This window comes from Oryzias latipes, chromosome 1, assembly GCF_053564925.1.
Source record: "Oryzias latipes strain Hd-rR chromosome 1, Olatipes_Hd-rR_3.1".
Taxonomy (NCBI): domain Eukaryota; kingdom Metazoa; phylum Chordata; class Actinopteri; order Beloniformes; family Adrianichthyidae; genus Oryzias; species Oryzias latipes.
Genome location: NC_136237.1, coordinates 27259840 through 27275839, shown reverse-complemented (window position 1 = coordinate 27275839; position 16000 = coordinate 27259840). Strand labels below are relative to the sequence as shown.

Below are 16000 nucleotides of genomic sequence, written 5' to 3'. Positions count from 1 at the left end.
AAAGGTTTAGGGTTTTAATTTGTCAAACTATTTAGGCACAAAAAGAAACGACTAAGAGAGGGATCCAGTGGTTTGTCAGGGACAGTTCAGCAAACAGCTTGTTGAACTTAAAATCAATTAGGTTTTCAATAAAATCAGTAAGAAAAATGATGATTCATGATTCACTTTTTTTTTTACAGTTATTTAATCTGTGCTTAATTTGGTGTATAAACTAATTAAAGTTAAAGTTCTCATTTTTTAATTCTAAAGTTTTAAAAAAGTTGTCAATGTTTGCCCTACAGATCTATTGTACTTGTGCAGAAAGGCGATCATTTTTGTCTCACATTTCTGAGTTGACACAAAGACAGAGTCACCGTGGTGTCGTCCAGCAAAAAGCTCCGATCTCTTCCCTGCCCAAATGACTCCCCATCCTCCACGACAAAACTAGATAGAAGGAGACAAAAGAAAGAGCTGCACACAGCCAAGCCAAAAAGCTGAAAAAATATGTAATTCTAAGGAGAGCTTTTTGTGTTTGCGATGTACGACATGTACTTGGGCAGTGTGCAGATGGGGGGTTTGGACTGGATGATTTCTTTGTTGGTCAGCTCCTTCTCCAAGTCTCCACCCGCCAGACACCACAGGTGGTAAACTTCATCGATGCCCCGCTCAGCCAAGTAATCACCATCATCATCTGACAGCACAGATACAGATAAAGCTTTTTCCCAGCAAGCACAGGTACTGCTGTTGGATGTAATCAATGAAAATGATTGATAAGGAAAATTAAAAAAAAAAGAATGAATTCACAGCAGGGATTTTAAATTTAAATGACGACACATTTAACATAGCAAATGAGCTTTCAAACATTTTTTTAAAGTTTAAATTCCTCAAAGTTCAGCAAAAATGTAAAAAGTTGCTGTACTTGGGATTTTGAGAATTTTTTCTGAACCTGAAAAATGGGAGGAGTCAAGCTTTAAGTTAAGCAATCAACTCCGTTATTTCCTGTGAAGTGTAAGCCTAAAAAAAACATTAAAACTAAAATGAAATTGAACAATAGAGAACATAATAACAGGGGGGCCTATGATGAAGCAACCTCAAGTGTAAGCAATCATATCAAACACGCTTTTACTTTGAAATTTTAAAAAGTAGGGTGGTAAAATATTTGTGCACATTTCATTTTCTTTATGTTGGGAAAAAAGACCTTTGCAAAGATCACTGATGTCTTCCGGGAGCTCCAAACTTGCACAGCGCAGAGATGAGGAGAAGAGGCTCACAGGCCTCTGGAAGGGTCTATACTGGCAGGAAATGCCTCCAAAAACGGGGTCTCCAAGCAGCTCTGCAGGGGTCGGCCTAGGGTTTCCATAAAGACCAAAGACATGACGGTCAAAAATAAAGAAAAATATGTGCAAGCGTTGCAAATGTATCCAAAAATACAGAAGAGTATTGGGTCATGGAGGAAAAAAATTAAAGGGTTAAAAAGAATTCTGACTTCCTCAGAATTCTAGGATTAAAGTCAGATTTCTGAGGGGAAAAAAAGTCAGCATCTGATAATAGAGTCAGAATTCTGAGATTAAAGTCAACATTCTGAGAAAGAAGAAGGAATTCTGAGTTTAAAGTTAAAATTGTAAGACAAAAGTAATTCTGAAATTAAAACCAGAATTCTGAGTAAAAAGTCAGAATTCTTTCTGGCCCTTTATTTTTTTCTCTCCATGGCCTTAACCCTCTTCCATTCAGAAACATCCTGCAGCAAGTCAGGAAAAGACACAACAGAACCTGTATTTACCTTTTGGATGGAAGAAATGTCAAACACTTCCTTAAAAAGTCAAGCACATTCTCAGGGAGTTCCTGCAATGTGAGATACAATAATGGCTGCTTAAAATTATAGAAGGGGAGGAAGAAATTGCTTAAAAACATTTCTTTCACATTTTTTTTCTTTTTAATTTTTAGAGGGGTATAGAAGCGTATAGCTTTTGTTTGTAAAAAAATATATATATATATTTACTAAATGTATGAAACCAATGAAAAACATTTTTAATAAAGATCATTACTCTATTAATTTGATCTTTTCATTGACATTTGAACAGAAATGTCTAAAGTCTGGGTAAAAAGCTTATTGAAAACAGCCCCATGATAAAGAGGAATTAGTAAACCCCATGAATTTTTTAAAGATAAAATGTGCAGGTGTACCTGCTTTTTATTTAAAGTAAAAAAAAATACTTCAAACATTAACCTCTATTACTTCTGAAACAGAAACCTTTGTTTCACCTATTTTAATTACAACTATTTTCTCAAAGTCTAATAAAACACAAAAACCTTTTCCTGGCAACCATGTACGCTAGGAATGCATTTTGGGCTTTAAAACCCACTCCGATAATATTTTGAGTTATTTTTAAAGCGTTCCCAGTGGTCTTTTAATTATGTTGTTATTCACCAAAATCCAAAAACCTGAATCGCTTTCTAGGACAAACTCACTGCAAACCGGCAGTAATAAACAAGAAATTCCCCTCTGAATTATGGGTGGCACCGTTGGCGTGGCACAACCCCGCCCCCCTTCCCTTTCCCGTTGGAGAGCGGAGCAGGGAGCTTCTGGCTCGCCCACTGTAGTAATTTCCACATCACATTTCAGCTCCTTTTTAAACTGCAGTTTTTCGTCTGCTACTGATTCACAATGATTTGAATAAAGAAAAACTCAGAAATGCAATTTAGATCTCAATTTTCTTTTTCTTTTATGTCCTCCATAATCAGAAAAATGCCACAAGAACATGTTAAAAACACCAAAAACAAAATTTTAATCGCAGTGGGTCTTTAAAAAGTTAATCAGATGACCTGCAGATGTTACATCAGGAAATCAGGTGACACACAGTTTCCTTGGGATGAAGCTTACCTTTATGGTATCCAAACAACCATGTTCCTCAGCGAACACTGTGACAATGTCATCCATGCAACCTGGTGATGACACAGTACCACAGCTCAAACCCAGCAGAGTAAAACCTTTTGGTCTGCTCTGAGGAGAATTCCATACTTTTTACCCACCAAGAGTCAAAATGAACTTCAGTCTCTCACTTATATCAATATTCTGCAGAAGTCTTCTTCCCTGGAACAAAACCACACACCTCAATTTTTAAGGTGAAAGTCATTTGGGCGGCATAAATTCAGGCTAAGGCTAGAATCTTTTAGAAAAAAATAAATGAATGAAATATGTCTCAAGTGAACTCCATCTTCTTGAATGAAGGGTGTATGTGATGGATGCTTACTGCACACAATTCAAAGAGCAAAACTCCCAGAGACCAGACATCCGTCTTGGGTCCAGAGGGATGAGGAGCTTCGTCATGTGATGGATCGCTGGGGTGGGAAGAGCCCTGGGCGATCACTTCTGGAGCAAGGTATGATGGGTAGCTGGGGTCAAAATGGCAGAGCAGATAAACATGTCACTTTGTCAGCCTGTTCCCCACACTTCTAGCTGATGAATGTATTCATCTGCTAATTAAACAGAGCTCCTGGCTTTTATTTTTTTGTCCATTTGTATTTTTATGCTAAATAAAAATGCACCTATAACAATCTTCCAACCTCGGGATTGACTTATTCCTTTCACTTTTTTCAAATGATGTTCACACGGCAGTTTCTCACTCTTCTGCACTGCCGTTTGACGGATCCATGCATTGCGACTCCCTGCCAGATGTTCTATTGAAAGTCATGCGTATCTGCCGCCATTCCTCTCTCCGTCCTCAAAAAGGATATTAACCAGACACAGTTTAAAGTGCACTTAGGCCTCTAGATAAAGATGAAAGTGCAGTAATTTGTTACAGCTTCTCGGCAGGACACACACTGTCTGCCCCAAAAACCCGGGGCCTTTTGAAAGCAAAAAAAAAAAAAAAAAAAACATGGGTCCACGTGCGTTAAGGCCTACTGTCCTTTATTGTGAAGGAGGCAATCCAGTGTAGGCTGGGGAGGGGTTGACACTAACAACAAACAGATACACTGCAACCTCTGGCTCTCGTCAAGCAGCTGACAGTGATAAATCAGGAGACAAAGACGTACCCGATGGGGAAATCGACATCTGCGCCGTGATCAGTCATGTGATAAAGGCCAAACTTTGCCAGCTTGACATTCCCCTTCAAAACACAAAATCCATCTCAGATGCATCTCTTGTACATTATCATATAGGTAAATCTGACACACTTCTACGCCCATTCCAAGAAAACAGAGGTAAAAAGCATGTAGAGGGGTTTCCAAATATTTAGCAAAAAACAAACATCTAAACAGATTTTTTGTGTCACATGTGCAATATTTATCAATAACGTCACTGTATATAAAGTTAGAATATTTTTAAACCCCCTGTGAGAGACTGGCGACCTGTCCAGGGTGCCGCCTGCCTTCGTCCACAACTGGCCGGGATAGGCTCCAGCAGCCCTGTGACCCCGAAAGGGAATAAACGGAGGAAGATGAATGAATGAATATTTTTAAAAAAGCAGTCCAAAAATTACTTTCTTTTTAGACTGAGATTAGTTTGACTTTTTTTTTCCGTCTCATACCAAATTGACAAATGTGACAATGCTTATTCTAGGCAACTTTACAAATAATGTATGTTTTTTTATTTTTATTTTTTATTAAAAACATCCATCCATCTATTTTGTTAACCCACTGTTTCCCTTTTGGGGTTACGGGGTCGCCAGATCCTGACCTGGCTACTGTTGAGCGAAGGCGGGTCGCATCCTGGACAACTCACCAGCAGGACCACACAATCCCTTCCACACAACCTCACACAACTTGGGACACTTTAGAGCAGTGTTTCCCAACCCTGGTCCTTGGGGAACCTGTCCTGCACTTTTTCAGTCTTACCCTCCTGAAACACCTGCTTTTGATGACGGCCATTGTCAGGTTTCCGCAGAGCCTGATGAGCTGAACAGGTGTGCATAAGCAGGGCAACATAGAAAACATGCAGGACAGTGTTCCCCGAGGACCAGGGTTAGGAAACACTGCTTTAGAGTAACTATTTAACCTATGAAGCATGTTGGGGATTGTGTGAGGAAACCAGAGTGGCGTGAGAAAACCCCACGCATGCAGGGGAAGAACATACAAACTCCACACAGAAAGGTCCCAGGAGTAATGTGCAGGATTCAAGCTAGGGCCTTCCTGCTATGGAGGTGAGAGCGCTAACCCCTGTGCCTCTGTGCAGCCTTAAATTAAGTACAATACCTCATAATGTTTAAATGAATTCCAGAAAGAGTTAAAACACTTTATACCTTACAGTCCAGGAGCACGTTGTTAGGGCTGAGTGCTCTGTGCACCAAACCATGTCTGTTCATAAACTCCAGGCCTTCGAGAACCTCATAGGCAATCTGCAGCACTTTTTCTGGGCTAACAAAAAAATCATTTAAAAATGTTAGATCTGCAATGTGGCAAATGTTTATGTTGATGCGTTGAAATTATGCCTCTGCATTTGCAAAAAAAAATAAAGAAAGAAAAACCATGCAATAGCTATTGTCGACCAATCTGCTCAGTGAAACAAGAATATTCCTGAAATGCATTGAAAAATGCATGAATTCTAGGATTTTACCTTGCTCTTTGTCCTTGTTTGAAGTCATTTAGGTTTCTTTCATAGTGCTCCGCAACAACAATAAGCCTTTCTAAATATTAACACAAAGAGAAAACAAAATCAAACACTTTTATCATAAAGATATACAGAGAAATGGCAAAAAAAACACAAAATTCTAACAAGACGATATCATGAAAACAACGGTAAAACATGGACAAAAAATATCCTGAATTCACATCTGTTCGCTATGCTATAAACAAAAAAATATAATATCATTCCCAAGAATCACTTTTTTACATACTTACGCAAGCATGTATAAAAACATCAACATTATTTATTAGATTTAATAAACATGAATACATTGGCCATCTTTGCTTAGACCTCTCCCCCAGCAACCCGGTCCCAGATGAGCAGAAGAAAATGAATGAATGGCGTATGTTCTCCTTTTGTAATCTACGTTTACCCAAATAATCAGAATCAGAAGTACTTTAATGATCCCACATATGGGACATTTGTGCGTTGCCATACCACAAGTAAAATGGCGCCAATTAGAACATGTATTTTTTTAAGTTGTATAAAAATAGCTATAAAAATAATTTAACTAAGTCTTTCTGCTTTGTATTACATACTGAAGTCCAAAATAATATATTGTAAAATGAAACATTTAACTAGAGTTTGAACAGAGAAGCAGATTGTCAGACTTAATGTGTGAAATAAGTTGGGTTGACAAATATGCATTTCCCCAAACAAGTGGAAAAGAAGCACCATAACAATGAAATGATGCAACTCTGTGAAAGCCACCATAGAGAAGTCAATACCATGTTTCCCTCTGGAGATGTCTATGTATTGGCAGAGTCTGGGATGGGTGATGTTCTTCAGGATCTGGAAGCGCCCCAGGATTTTAATGGAGTTAGGAGTGAGAGGAAGACCATTGCTGCCACAGACATCATGAGGAAGAGCTGACGCAAAGAAGGTGAAGGCCCCCAGCTTGGCATCTTTGAGGGGTCTCATGTTGCACGAGTCTCAAAAATTAAAATGATAAAAGGAAACGTTAATCAGGTGCAACAACTTAAAAAAATGACACCTCATTGATGCTTTTAAATGCAGAGTTAAGGATCTAACTTTAAAACTGTCGCTGTCAGAGCATTATTTCAATTACAAAATAAACATTTCAGTTGTTGTTTATCAACATTCTCCTATTCATTTTTCTATGCAGCCGACAATGTAAAGTGCAATTACCTAGAAGATAAGATGCTGTACGGTCAAGAAATAAACGCAACGTTTAATCAATTTTTTACGTAAATGTTTTGAAAAATACAGGCTCTTCCTGTCCGTGGTATAGCTCCTCCAGCTGGGTAAACGTAATCGGTGACGTTATTTATATGCGACAAAAAGTGATTTCTCACGAACTTGGGTGTTAAATTTGTATATTTAAAAAAATTCTACGAAAAAGTTGTTACTTTGTTTGACTTTCCCTACTATTTTTCTTTTAAATAAATGCCAAGTAATTTTACGAGTATGAATTACGAACAGGCAATCGCTAACGACACCTTGATACCCAGTCAAGGTTGTTGATCTATATAACATGCGAACAGGGCAAATTGCATACCAGGCGTTTATCCCGATTCATTAAAGATCTGATAGGAGACCTTCGGGGGCTGCCCGCTAGCTGCCTGTTAGCTAGCTAACGTCAAGGCTCGCGTGCACCTCCCGAGCCGTCGCCTCTCCTTGAAACAGTTGTGCAGTAGTCGATGTAAGTGAAAAGCTTCGTGTTGCGTTGAAATGCATGACTGACAGACATGAACCAATAATGTTAAGCTGTTGTTACTGTTAAAAGCCACGCAGGAAAGCGGTACAAACCTTTCTGGAATTCCTTACACGAAGTTTCTGAATTTCTAGTTGATCTCCGCGCGCATGCTTTCAGTCACTTTTTCTGAGCAATAACGTTTACATCCTTTCATCGTAATGTATTCGTGTATATTGATTTAAAGCTTTTTTATTTTATTTAAAAATAATTTATAAAGTCGTATCGTTTGACATCTTAGCTTAGCATAATTGTTTTTTTCGATTGGATTTTCGTTTGAATTTCTGTAGTCTCCTTAGCTAGCTTTAGTTAATAGTTTTTTCCTTCCATTAATCCAGTAATAGTAATTTGAAATTACTATAATTTATGAACTGATTATGATTCAGACTTCTTCCAATGTAATTATTTTTGAATTTAGTCTCAGCAGGAGATTTCACTTTGAAAAGACACTTGAAATTGACCTGTGGTGCTCCTTGCTGCCACTAGGTGGTGCTGGTACACTGCACTCTTGTTTATTCTCTAATGACAGATTGGAAAAGAAACTCCATCAGAATGACCATGGAAGTAGAAATATCATCTTTTTGGTGAATTTGATAGATGTACGAATTTGTTCGATTGAAAGAGTTTAGAAAGCAATAAGTTGCTTTTTTTGCCTTTTTAGATTGTAATTTATTGATCGTTTACATACAATTATTTCGGTTTATGACACCTTAAAGGGAGAAATGCATCTTTTACGACTGTAACCAGCTACTTTTACTCTTTTGCAAACCTGAAAATGCATTAAAGTGCTGGTTTATGTACAACACAGACATTGTATAAACAAATGGAAACAGATTCCTGCTCTGCAGTTTTTGACGCAGATCCAGTCTTTACGGACCATAAGCCGGCCTCCTGATTCGTTTCGTGAGGGTAGCCAAATGAGATCAACCTTTTTTGTGGCCCATTCTTGTTATTACTCCATCAATAGTGCCTTTTAAATCAGTTCCGTTTCCTGAAAACACAAAGCTTTCACCCCAATTCTTTTCTAATCAAATCCAGATCTTTTGTGTTTCTAATTTCCTCATTCTGCAGCAAATTGTTTTCATCTTCAGCCAGCTGTTGTTGTTTCTTTTTTTTTTTTTCTCAGTGCATCCCTGTCATATGTGTAAGATGTCTCCTTCATACTTCATACTGCTAGAGGAAAACATTCTTTTCCACTTTTTAAATGAGAGAGGATTTTTATTGGCTTCCAGATCACAGAGGAACATTACCCCAAACTCAAACTGTTGCTGAAATAAACATAAATGACTAATTTTGTCCTTTCAAAAGACAAAATATCTAAACTTTGCCATGGAATCATGGCCACTGATAACCACATTCATGAAATATAGACACTGTCGTTTGTCACTTAAAGTTTTTTAAAAAGGGGGGATTTTTTTTAGTAATTATTGATTCTGTCTTTATTATTGGTGTAACTAAATGTTATGAGAAAAAAGTTTAAAAGAATCATTTGTAGATATTTAGATCATTCCACAAAACAGGATCCCCCCATAAAAACAATGAACCTCTTTTTTTTTTTGTCTTTTATTTTAAAAATGTTGTAGTTTTGTTGAACTCAGTAACATTTTACTTTTCTCAGGTCAATTAATTAAGTCATTAATGTTTAAAGGAAACTTGTATTAAGGCTTTCATATATTATTATATTGGTTAATTATCATATTAATTTTCAAGCATATACATCCCACAAGGGAGGATTTTGCTTAAATCTGCTGCTGATTATAAGCAAAATGTTTAACATCTGCAAACAACCATCAGAAATTAATATTATTATTATTTTGGTTGCAATAAGAAAATGTGAGCTAAACATGAATCATCTCACAAATAAACATTGTTTTTCCACTAAAGATGCTGTGATTCAGATTTGACCGAATGTTCAGCACAAATGAAGTGCAACAGTTCCTGCGCTGTAGAAATGCAACAGCGCAGTGTTGTGAAAATGCTGGTGTTGTGTTTTTGTTGAGACTATGTGAGAGCAGATGATGATCTCTGTGGTGACTTTTGGAGGCTGCAGTTTGTGGTGGAGCTGGACTGGAATGCACGCCTCGTAACTCAAACACTTTCTACCCGGTCAAACTTTTATTTTTCCTTTCTCCATTAAAGTTACGTAGCTTTTTTTCAGCTTTGTAACCAGGTGACCTAAGTGAATGTGGCTTAGATTTAGTTATTCTGCTCTCAGAAAAGGAGAAAAAAAACAAATAATGTGGAAGTTGTGTTTAAAAAAAAATGTAAAAGTATAAAAGTTGGTCCCTTGGCTTGGATTTTGTTTTTTTGTCTTCAATGTTTTTATACTGTTTTCTTAAGATCTGTCAAGCTTTGCATTGTGTTAAGAAAGAACATTGTTGTTTGTTTTTTTTAGGTTTTTAGCTCGTTCTTTAGTCAAGATGTCAGGCCACAATCCTTTGCTGAGGTTGGAACAGCGAGCAGCCGAGGCCGACCAGCTCATCGAGTATCTCAAGCAGCAAGTCCAGCTGCTGAAGGAAAAAGCCGGTAAGACGCATGTTCACAAAGAAAAACACAGATTGGGATGGATTTATTTCTGAATGTATGTAGTTTATCTCCTTTTAGTAGTTCCTGAGGTTCAGACGGATTGTCTTTGTTGTAGTTGGGCAGGCCAGTGTCAAAGAAGAGAAGAAACTCCTGGTGGAGAACGCTAAACTGAAGAAGGACATCGAGGAGCTGAAAAAGCAGCTGCTGGAGAAGGAGAAGAGTAGAGGAGGTAGGAGCAATATGTCTTTTTATTCTTTTTTTCCAGCTCCTCTTTCTAATGTAATTTTCTCAGGAAATGGGGCATCAAACGCATGTTTGTCCATCCTTCAATGTGAGCATCTTCTATTTTCTTCCTTCAGCTTGTTATTGATTTTCTCTTTCATTTTTAAGATGGTTTTTCTTCCGTTCTAGAATTGTTCCCAGTGGTCTTTTTATTTATACTTATGCCGTTTTTAGCCAAAATCAAAGAACCTGTGTTGTTTTCTGGGACATAGTTTCTGCAGAGCGGCAGTAGTTAACTGGAAATTCAACTCCGAGTTGTGGGCGGGACTGTTGGCGTGGAGCAATTCTGCCCGCCGTCCTCATACCGTTGCTGAGTGGAGCAGGGATCTACTGGCCCATCCAGCATATTTTCTACGTCACGAATAACCTTTTTGATTTTTATTTTTATTTTTTAAACAGCATTTTTTCATCTGCTCCGATTCACAAAGATTTGAATAGAGAAACACTCAGAAATACTATTTTTACGCTCCATTTTCTTCACACATATCTTCCATAATCAGTAAATGCCACACGAAGATGTTAGGAACCCAATTGACATAGGAATGGGTCTTTAATGTTTGGTAGATTATGGACTGGAAGACATAAGTCATCCAACTTGACTCTTTTCCTTAAACTGGAATGTCACAGAACTTAAATCCCACTCATTTCATATTGATGATGTTTACTTGTTGGACTGTCTTTCTGATGGCTTTAGCGGGCCTCGATACAGCTCAATCAAAGCAAAGATAAACAAGCGCAGGCTTTGACTGATTTTGTTTTTATCTACAAAGCGGAGAGCTGTGCAAAACGCCTCAGAGAAATATCAGTTCTCTAGCCAGAAGGTACGAAATAGGGAAAACTGCCTGTTTTTTTAATTTTTATTTAATTTGAGTTATGCCCAGTGGTGGCGCAGTCCTAAAATCAGAGTGGAAGCAATGATAAGTGGTCACTGATGTTTTTCTCTCTTTGTGCATCTGTTTTCTTTGTGCAAAGCACTGATTTCACTTCCTGTTCATATCATAGTTGCATAGTTCCAAATCTTAAAAGTTTTTAAGTCTTTGTGTAACATGCAACAGCCTCTTTTGAAATTGCATTCTATGCATTTTTTTTCTGTAAATTAAATTGACTTTAGTCCAAAGACGATGTTTCAGTTAGTTCTAATGAGCCTTTTTAGAGGAAGCATAAAAGCAAAGTGGATCCTTTCAGAGCTTTTTCTATACAACTTGAAGGTAAACCAGCAATGCCCGAATGTCAGCTCCTAACATGCAATCAAGATAATGAAAAGCAGCCTGGCGACAGTGGCGTACCTACAGACCAGTGTTTGTCAGAGCCAGCCACTAGGTTTAGTGGGAGTGGAAACATCAGACGGGGGAAATGAGGGGTTGCCTTTTCCCTGCTTGGCTCACTGCAGGACATTGTCTCGGCGCTTTTCGGACCCGTTTCCTCGTCTCCGTCAGTTCTGACACAGTTTCATTTTCCAATCTAAAATGTTTGCATCAGAAGAGCTGTCCTCCCACGGGGTGTGTAAATGCCCCTCTCCTGTGTCATTTGGCCCTGTTAGGTAACGCAGTTGTGCCTTTAGGGAAGCAAACATTTAAAATGTCAGTTTTCTTTGTTTCTTCTGCAGAAAGCAGAGAGGATGTCACGTTTATCATTTCTCAGATGTACGTCTTCCTAAAGGTCTCTTTTGTTCTTCCTGTAGTGCTGGAGGTCGCCATGCCAACAGGGGACACTACCATTGAGCCGTGTTCAAAGCCCACCCCTCCCAAACCAGTTGCAGCGCCCCCTGCTGCTTCTGTGAGTGCTGCAGAGAACCCCCCACCCAAAGAAGAGGGCAAAAAGAAGAAGCCTGACAAGAAAGGTAGATAGGAGAAAACCCATATTTTATGTTTTTGAGGCCCCACGGCGACCTGTTCAGGGTGTACTCTGCCTTTGTCCAACAGTCGCTGGGATAGGCCCCAGCAACCTTGTGACCCCAAAAGAGATTTCCATACATGAGGTTACATCTATTGAACTCTAACTAGATGTTTATAAATCAAAAAACAGAAACAAATGTAAAAAAAAACACAACTAAAATCAAGATGAGATTATGCATTTAAAATCAAAACAAAACTGGCAAAAGATTACAACTGTGCAGGAGTTAAGTATTTTTACAGAAATTTCTATTTGAAATTTGTTTGCTTCATCATGAGGGCGTCTTAAACCTTCGTACGTTTTCATTCTTACATATTTTTTTAGCAAATAGTAAAATGTTTGAATTTCTCTTACCAGGAAATTCAGATGCTTAACCCTAGTGCTATCTTAGATGACCCCACCCTTACTTTGACGTGTTCTCCCTACCATGACAAAGGTGGATAAAGGTGGAAAGATTTCATGGACACCAGTGAAGATCACAAATCATTGAAGAAAAAAGGTTCAGCGCACTGTCTAGTGGGTCTAGATGACCCAACTCCCAACGTTAAAGTGCCTTGGATAGCACAAGGGTTACAGTCCAACTCTGATCATCTTTTGAACTTTTTTAAAAGCGTTTCCTGGGATCTTTTAATTATGATTATGCCATTTTTAGCCAAAATCAATTTGCCTGAGTTCTGGCGGAACTGTTTGTACGACACAAGCAGCCCCTTCCTCCCCTTCCCAGTTACCAAGACATTTGGTCCTCCCAGCGTATCGTTTTATGTCAAAAATACTGTTGTTGTTTTTTTCAAACTGCATTTTTTTGGTCCGTTCCCTTTTCAAACCATCTTGAATGAGGAAATACTCAGAAATGCATTTTCTATTATATATGTCCTCCATCATCCATCAGAAAATGTTACAAACACACGAAACCCAGTTTTCATCAGAGTTGGTCTTTCAAGAACCGCTTCTTTGTACATTTGTAAACTGTTTTTGAACTGTCGTTATTCTTACTCCTCTTGTCAGGAGGAGAGAAAGCAGAGAAGAAGCAGCAGCAGCAGGTGGCGGTGAGCCAAGAGGACGCTAAAGTGGATGTGTCTCGCCTGGACCTGCGAGTTGGTCGTATCGTATCTGCCCAGAAGCATCCAGATGCCGACAGCCTTTACGTGGAGCAGGTTGATGTGGGAGAGGCGGCTCCCCGCACCGTGGTCAGCGGACTGGTCAAGCACATACCTCTGGACCAGGTACCCAGGAAACAGGCGTCTGACCAGCCGCACCTCTGGCACCTAGAAAGGCCAAACTCTGTTTGAATATTGGGGTCAGTCGGTAATTCTGCAAGAAATTTTTAGTGTACTGTTAAAAATTTAAGATGTGAGTTTTGTTGTTGCTTGGACTTTGCTGTCATTTTTGGATTGATACATAAAAAAAAGATTTCAGGAAATGTAGGGATTATCAGATAGTAATCATTTAAAATTAAATTAGTTTACCACAAACGCTTGGAAATCCAACATTTTGTTTGTTTTACCAGACTTGGTCATTTTCAAATTAAATTTAAAGTATTTTTTAAAATATTTTTACTATTGTAAATAATAGGGAAGTTTTACCTTTTAAATGTTATTCCTTTTTTAAGGGACAAACGTATAGCAAAACCTGTCATAGGACTTTTTTTCTAATGGAAAATTCCATCTATACCTATTTTGTCAGGCTTAGTTAAAAAAAAAGAATCTAGATTAATCAAATCAATCTTCATGCATCAAATTCTTAAAACGATAAAGAATTAAGGCAAACAAACAGCTTTTCTGTTCATTTGTAATATAAGAGTTAATGTTTTTAAGGAAAGTTCTTTCTTTGTTCAGTTTGAGTCAATACTTATGTGAAAATAGTTTTCATAACCAACTAAAATTAGTTCAAAAATGGACTTTTGACAAAAAATAAGTATTCTTTAGGTTTATGAATTGTGTATTTTTGCACTGATAACCTAACCTTCTCCATTCTCTCTTTACCAGAATGGTTAGAATTCTTCTGAATTTACTATAGTGATGAGTTTTTCCTTCTTTTCTAATAACCTTTTCTTCTCTGAGCAGATGCAGAATCGCATGGCGGTCTTGCTGTGTAACCTTAAGCCAGCCAAGATGAGGGGCGTGGTGTCACAGGCCATGGTCATGTGTGCCAGCTCCCCAGACAAGGTGGAGATCCTCGATCCTCCCAGTGGAGCTGCTCCAGGGGACAGAGTCACTTTCCAAAACTTCCCAGGTACTCTGTACATATTTTTTAATGATATTATTTCCTCAGAAGGAACTTTTGAAAAAGCTTCTGTAGTTCAACCAACACATTTCATTTACATAGAAAACATGACTCATCTTCTTTTTTCCTGTTCTGAGACCTAAACCACATCTTTCTAACACACACATTACAGGAGTCCTAATTGCTTACATCTTCACAAACATATGTGGCTCACACAAGTTGCTCATCACAATCTCCTTCACACTTTTGATCTCAGCTAGGTTTTCTCTGCTCCCAAGTCACAAAGAAGCAGAAGTCCCCGCTTCGGCCAAGTGATTCAACTCTTTTCCTGTCATACCAACAACAACACCAGACCAAATGTAGCCATCGGAACTTTGAATTTCCCCCAAATGCTTGGCAACGTCAAAAACCAAAACCACCATCAAACAGACGAGAGCCTCACCTATTTTTTTTCCCAGTTTGCACAAATCGATTCAGAGGAATTTTGTCTTCATGTTTTGAGTTAGGACAAAGATCAAAAAGCTGTTTTAAGTAAAGGAGAAAAAATTGTTGTTTTAACATTTGTTCAGAAGCCAAACCACAAACAATTCGTGTGAATGCGACGCCCCAGCAAACAATAAAACATGTAATATTTGGTGTTTACCCTTAAGTTTTAACTTGCATAAATGTCTTTCACATGCAGGAACTCCGTCAGCATGTCCTGTTGTTTTAAGCCGTATGTTCTGCATTATCCTTATGAAAAAAAACAATGCAGAAAGTTTCAAAAACACACAACCAATCCAGCTAGAATATATGACGCAAACAGGACAACAACAACAGGAGTGTCTGATGCATGAAACCATTTTTTCCTGACTGCAGGTGAACCAGACAAGGAGCTGAACCCCAAAAAGAAAGTGTGGGAGCAAATTCAGCCAGACCTCCGCACGGACGAACGTTGTGTTGCGACCTACAAGGGTGCTGCCTTTGAAGTGGCTGGCAAAGGAGTGTGCAAAGCCCAAACTATGAGCAACAGTGGAATCAAATGAAATAACAGAGCTGCTTGAAAAAGCTCAGTGTTTACTTGGCAGTCATCTCCAGTAACAACCATCATGGTGTTGGGCCACATGATGATGATGATGATGATTATGATGATGATGAATGGAAGTAAATACTTTACTTTGAAAATGTTCAATAAAGGCTTTGGATTAATCATATTTTGTTGTTTTTTTTTTCTAGTGTTTCAATCCATTATAATTGAACTGTAAATATGAAATATGAAGTTAAATTAAAACCTGTGAATATAAAAGTCTGGACCATTGACTGTATAAAAGAACTGGACTGAGCGAGTGCGACATCACCCAAAGAAAATGCTTTACCTCCAGCTCCAAGGAAATTAAGTTAACTTAGTTGGATTTTTTTTCCCATGATATGCAAGTTGCCATGTTGAAGCCAGATATCCGAGTCTGAGTCTACAGTTCCTTAGCAACCACCTTCCCCAATCAGGAGTGAGCTTGTTGAAAGTCTACACCCCTACCACTTAAAACTGAGCTCAGGAGAATCTTTCAAACTTTTGACGAGGCCACGTACTTTTATGACTGACTGACCGGTTCATGACTTAAAGTACAAGAAAATATGAAAAAAAATAAGGGAATAGCAACAACGGGTAATAAAAGCTAGCAGAGCAAGAATGGTTATTCTGACAAAGAGAATGAGGAGCAGCTGTTTATTTCTCATTAGAAGTCTATAGGATTTTGGCTTCATGGAGCCAGCAGGTACTTCCT

At 38.3% G+C, this 16000-nt stretch overlaps 2 protein-coding genes across 5 annotated transcripts in view; one reads left to right on the top strand and one right to left on the bottom strand.

The window, feature by feature from the left end:
• The window catches only part of LOC144994463 (TBC domain-containing protein kinase-like protein), a 41132-nt gene extending 33720 nt beyond the window's left edge, over nt 1-7412 (bottom strand). The window contains exons 1-12 of one of the 3 annotated variants that reach the window (XM_078952354.1): nt 7373-7412; nt 6331-6534; nt 5534-5603; nt 5220-5334; nt 4015-4088; nt 3231-3372; nt 3010-3070; nt 2861-2922; nt 1760-1821; nt 1178-1326; nt 532-670; nt 324-423 (exon numbers count right to left, since the gene is read on the bottom strand). In XM_078952354.1, the coding sequence (XP_078808480.1) occupies nt 324-423; nt 532-670; nt 1178-1326; nt 1760-1821; nt 2861-2922; nt 3010-3070; nt 3231-3372; nt 4015-4088; nt 5220-5334; nt 5534-5603; nt 6331-6523 (1167 nt within the window). In that variant the 5' untranslated portion in view covers nt 6524-6534; nt 7373-7412. Of the gene's footprint in view, nt 1-323; nt 424-531; nt 671-1177; nt 1327-1759; nt 1822-2860; nt 2923-3009; nt 3071-3230; nt 3373-4014; nt 4089-5219; nt 5335-5533; nt 5604-6330; nt 6535-6751; nt 6936-7121; nt 7241-7372 lie in introns of those variants that run through there. The other 2 variants (XM_078952359.1, XM_078952351.1) reach the window with 2 other exon arrangements.
• aimp1a (aminoacyl tRNA synthetase complex interacting multifunctional protein 1a) lies at nt 4898-15433 on the top strand. Of its 2 annotated transcripts, none has more exons than XM_020707014.3 (7): nt 4898-5120; nt 9712-9842; nt 9958-10071; nt 11806-11964; nt 13023-13240; nt 14081-14249; nt 15099-15433. In XM_020707014.3, exons 1-7 carry the CDS (start codon nt 4978-4980, stop codon nt 15263-15265), a joined length of 1101 nt encoding a protein of 366 aa, XP_020562673.2. In that variant the 5' UTR covers nt 4898-4977; the 3' UTR covers nt 15266-15433. The 2 variants fall into 2 exon arrangements, with proteins under 2 accessions (XP_020562673.2, XP_023813169.1); XM_023957401.2 differs by lacking the exon at nt 4898-5120 and adding an exon at nt 7127-7265.
• The last annotated feature ends 567 nt before the right edge of the window (nt 15434-16000 follow it).

Excerpts from the sequence above, each read along its gene's own strand:
- aimp1a (XM_020707014.3), top strand. The coding sequence starts at position 4,978 with ATGAAGCATGTTGGGGATTGTGTGAGGAAACCAGAGTGGCGTGAGAAA. Across the intron at positions 5,121-9,711 it reads AGGGCCTTCCTGCTATGGAG|GTTTTTAGCTCGTTCTTTAG; the intron begins GTGAGAGCGCTA and ends TGTTTTTTTTAG. Across the intron at positions 10,072-11,805 it reads GAAGGAGAAGAGTAGAGGAG|TGCTGGAGGTCGCCATGCCA; the intron begins GTAGGAGCAATA and ends TTCTTCCTGTAG.